Source organism: Microtus ochrogaster, assembly GCF_000317375.1.
Source record: "Microtus ochrogaster isolate Prairie Vole_2 chromosome 14 unlocalized genomic scaffold, MicOch1.0 chr14_random_3, whole genome shotgun sequence".
NCBI lineage: Eukaryota > Metazoa > Chordata > Mammalia > Rodentia > Cricetidae > Microtus > Microtus ochrogaster.
In genome coordinates, this window is record NW_004949098.1 from 11415408 (window position 1) to 11418027 (window position 2620).

The 2620-nt window shown below is 45.8% G+C and overlaps 2 protein-coding genes across 2 annotated transcripts in view; one reads left to right on the plus strand and one right to left on the minus strand.

Moving 5' to 3' along the window:
- Positions 1-546, minus strand: part of LOC101988855 (coiled-coil domain-containing protein 43-like) — a 57949-nt gene extending 57403 nt beyond the window's left edge. Inside the window, exon 1 of the mRNA XM_026787971.1 lies at positions 5-546. Coding sequence (XP_026643772.1) covers positions 5-546 — 542 coding nt within the window. The remainder of the gene's footprint in view (positions 1-4) is intronic.
- The window catches only part of Elmod3 (ELMO domain containing 3), a 109774-nt gene that overhangs the window by 35795 nt on the left and 71359 nt on the right, over positions 1-2620 (plus strand). The window lies entirely within an intron of this gene.

Below are 2620 nucleotides of genomic sequence, written 5' to 3' on the forward strand. Positions count from 1 at the left end.
AAGCGAATCTCGTTCCAATTTCCGAGCATTGAGAACATCTTCCACATTGGTGTTTCGGAACAGAAATTTGTCAGAGCCGATGTTTGCTGTCGAAGTACCCGGATCATCTTTCTCATCTGCTTCGTCCTCTTCGTCTGTCACATCAGCATACTGGGCCAGCAGGGCGGCTTTCCTCTGCCTCTCCTCTTCTGAAACCATCCTGGGCTTCACCACAATCTGGGCTTGCTTCTCAATCAAGGTGGCAATGGCCTGAACCTCATCTTCTTTTTCAACTTTGGTGATGACACTTTGTGTTTCTGACCATCGTTCCACAATTTCCTTACATATATCGAGGAGGGAATCTTCTTCCAGGAAAGCAGAGAGGATACCTTGCAGGATGTCCAGATTCTCTTCCTCCTCCTCATCCCGCAGGACACCAAGGATGTAAGAGCCGTAAACGGCTTGGTCCACTCCCAGCGCCTCCAACCGTCCGTCCAACCAGGAGCCAAAACCCCCGCCATCGCCCTCACCGAGGACTGCCGTGGCCACTTGGCTGGGCGCCGCCATGCTGGGGATCTGTTTTGGTTTTTCAAAGCAGGGTTTCTCTGTGTAGCTTTGTTGACTGTCCTGAAACAATCACTTGTAGACCAGACTGGCCTGAAACTTGGGCTTCTGCCGCCCAAGTGCTGGGATTAAAGGCTTGCGCCACCACTGCCTGGCATTTTTTTTAATGTTCAGACTAGAAGAGAAAGCTCAGTGGTTAATAGTGCTTGCTGCTGTTTCAGAGAATTGGAATTCAGGTCTAAGCACCATGGTCAGGTGGCAGAACTACCTGAGGTACCAACTGCAAGGAATCCAATGTCTTCTTTGGTCATTACTGCCACCTGCAGGCATTTGTACATGCACACACATAAATAAATAATAAACAAATAGCATATTTTTGTTTTTTCATATTAGATAGGGTCTCCATATCCTCAACTGCTTCTGATTCTCCACCTCTCACGTGCTAGGATTCCAGGCACACATCATCATACCTGGTGTGTGCAATGTTAGGGACTGAACCAAGGGCTTTATGCCTGATAGGAAAGCACTCTAGCACATGAGCCACATCCGAAGCCGAAAATGACTTTAAAGATTGTTCCTTCAGCTTTTTCTGGACAACCCTGTTTTCCTTTGCCCTCTGCTCCTGTGCTGAGGCCTCCCTGGGATCCCTGCAGAAGACAACTGTCTCTCCTTCTACCATGTGGGTCCCTCTGGGGATTGAACTCAGGTAGTCAGGCTTGCTGGCAAGCACCTCTTCAGCTGATCCATTTCACCTGCCCTTATTTTGTTTTTTACTGAGACAAAGTCTTGCTATGTAGACTGGAGCTCTATGTAGATGAGGTGGTTCTCAGAGTTATTTTCCTGACTCTGCCTCCAGGGGCATACACTACCATATTGATGGTGATCCCTGATCTACATATTTTTTTTCCATTGTTGGGAATTGAACCCAGGATCTCACACATGATGAGCAATTGCTTTTCCTCTGATCTATGTCCCAGGCCTCATGTTTTTCTGTTGACCCACACACATCAATCCCTGCCACTTAGGTCTTGGGAACTCTTGTCTTATTACTACAAATGGCGCCCACGTGGACAACTGCTTCCACATAAAGCCTGAGACAGCTTGGGAAGTAATTCTAGAACAAAATGACAGCTTTGTCCATGGTTTCTTGGTAGCAGCACTCTCTCGGGTCTACTCTGCTTGCTAGAGGCAAGCAAGGGCTCTCATCTAAGAGAGGCTTCCTGACTCAGCTTTAGCTGCAAAACCCTGCAGCTCATTGAGAGGTCCTGCCATGAATCACTTAAAAGGTGCTGATGAAAAGCTGAACGCATGCTTTTCAGTTTTCAGCCGTAGCAGGAAAAAAAACTGTGCCGTTTAAAAATGCCTGCTTTCTGGGCTGTCCTGCCAGGGAAAACTCTGACTCTTTTATACAGGTGGTTTGTGCGGTTTGCAAGCACAGGCTGCTGAAGCTCGCTAGCTGGCAGGGACCTTGAAACACCATAGAGTTGTGGCTATAAACATGGCTACGTCCAGTACCTCAACCATGAGGCTGGAAAGCTAAGGAACGGACTGGATCTAGCTGGCAAAGCCACGCCTTTAGTCCTACTGAGATTGCTTGGTAAATTAAACACTCATGTGGTCAGAAAAAGGCGATATAGAGTAAAGAGAGATTTAAAGACAAAGAAAAATTTTAAATGATTTACAATGTTAAAAATATATGCAGACTACAAATTGAAGTTCTTAAAGTAAAAACAAAAAAAAAAAAAGGAAGAGTTGTTGTGTGTGGTAGTACACACCTTTAATCCCAACACTTAGGAAGCAGAGGGAGATTGACCTCTGTGACTTCAAGGGTGTGGTAGCACAAGCCTTTCATCCCAGAACCTAGAAGGCTGAGACAAACAGATCTTTGTGAGTTCAAGGTGTTGTAGCACACACCTTTAATCCCAATTCCTGGGAGGCAGAGACAGGCAGATCTCTGAGAGTTCAAGGACAGCCTGGTCTACAGAGTTACTTCAGGTCAAAGATACAGAGAACCTGTCTCAAAAAGCAAAAAGTTAAAAGTAAAAATAAATAGAGTTAAAATAAAGCCATACAAAGA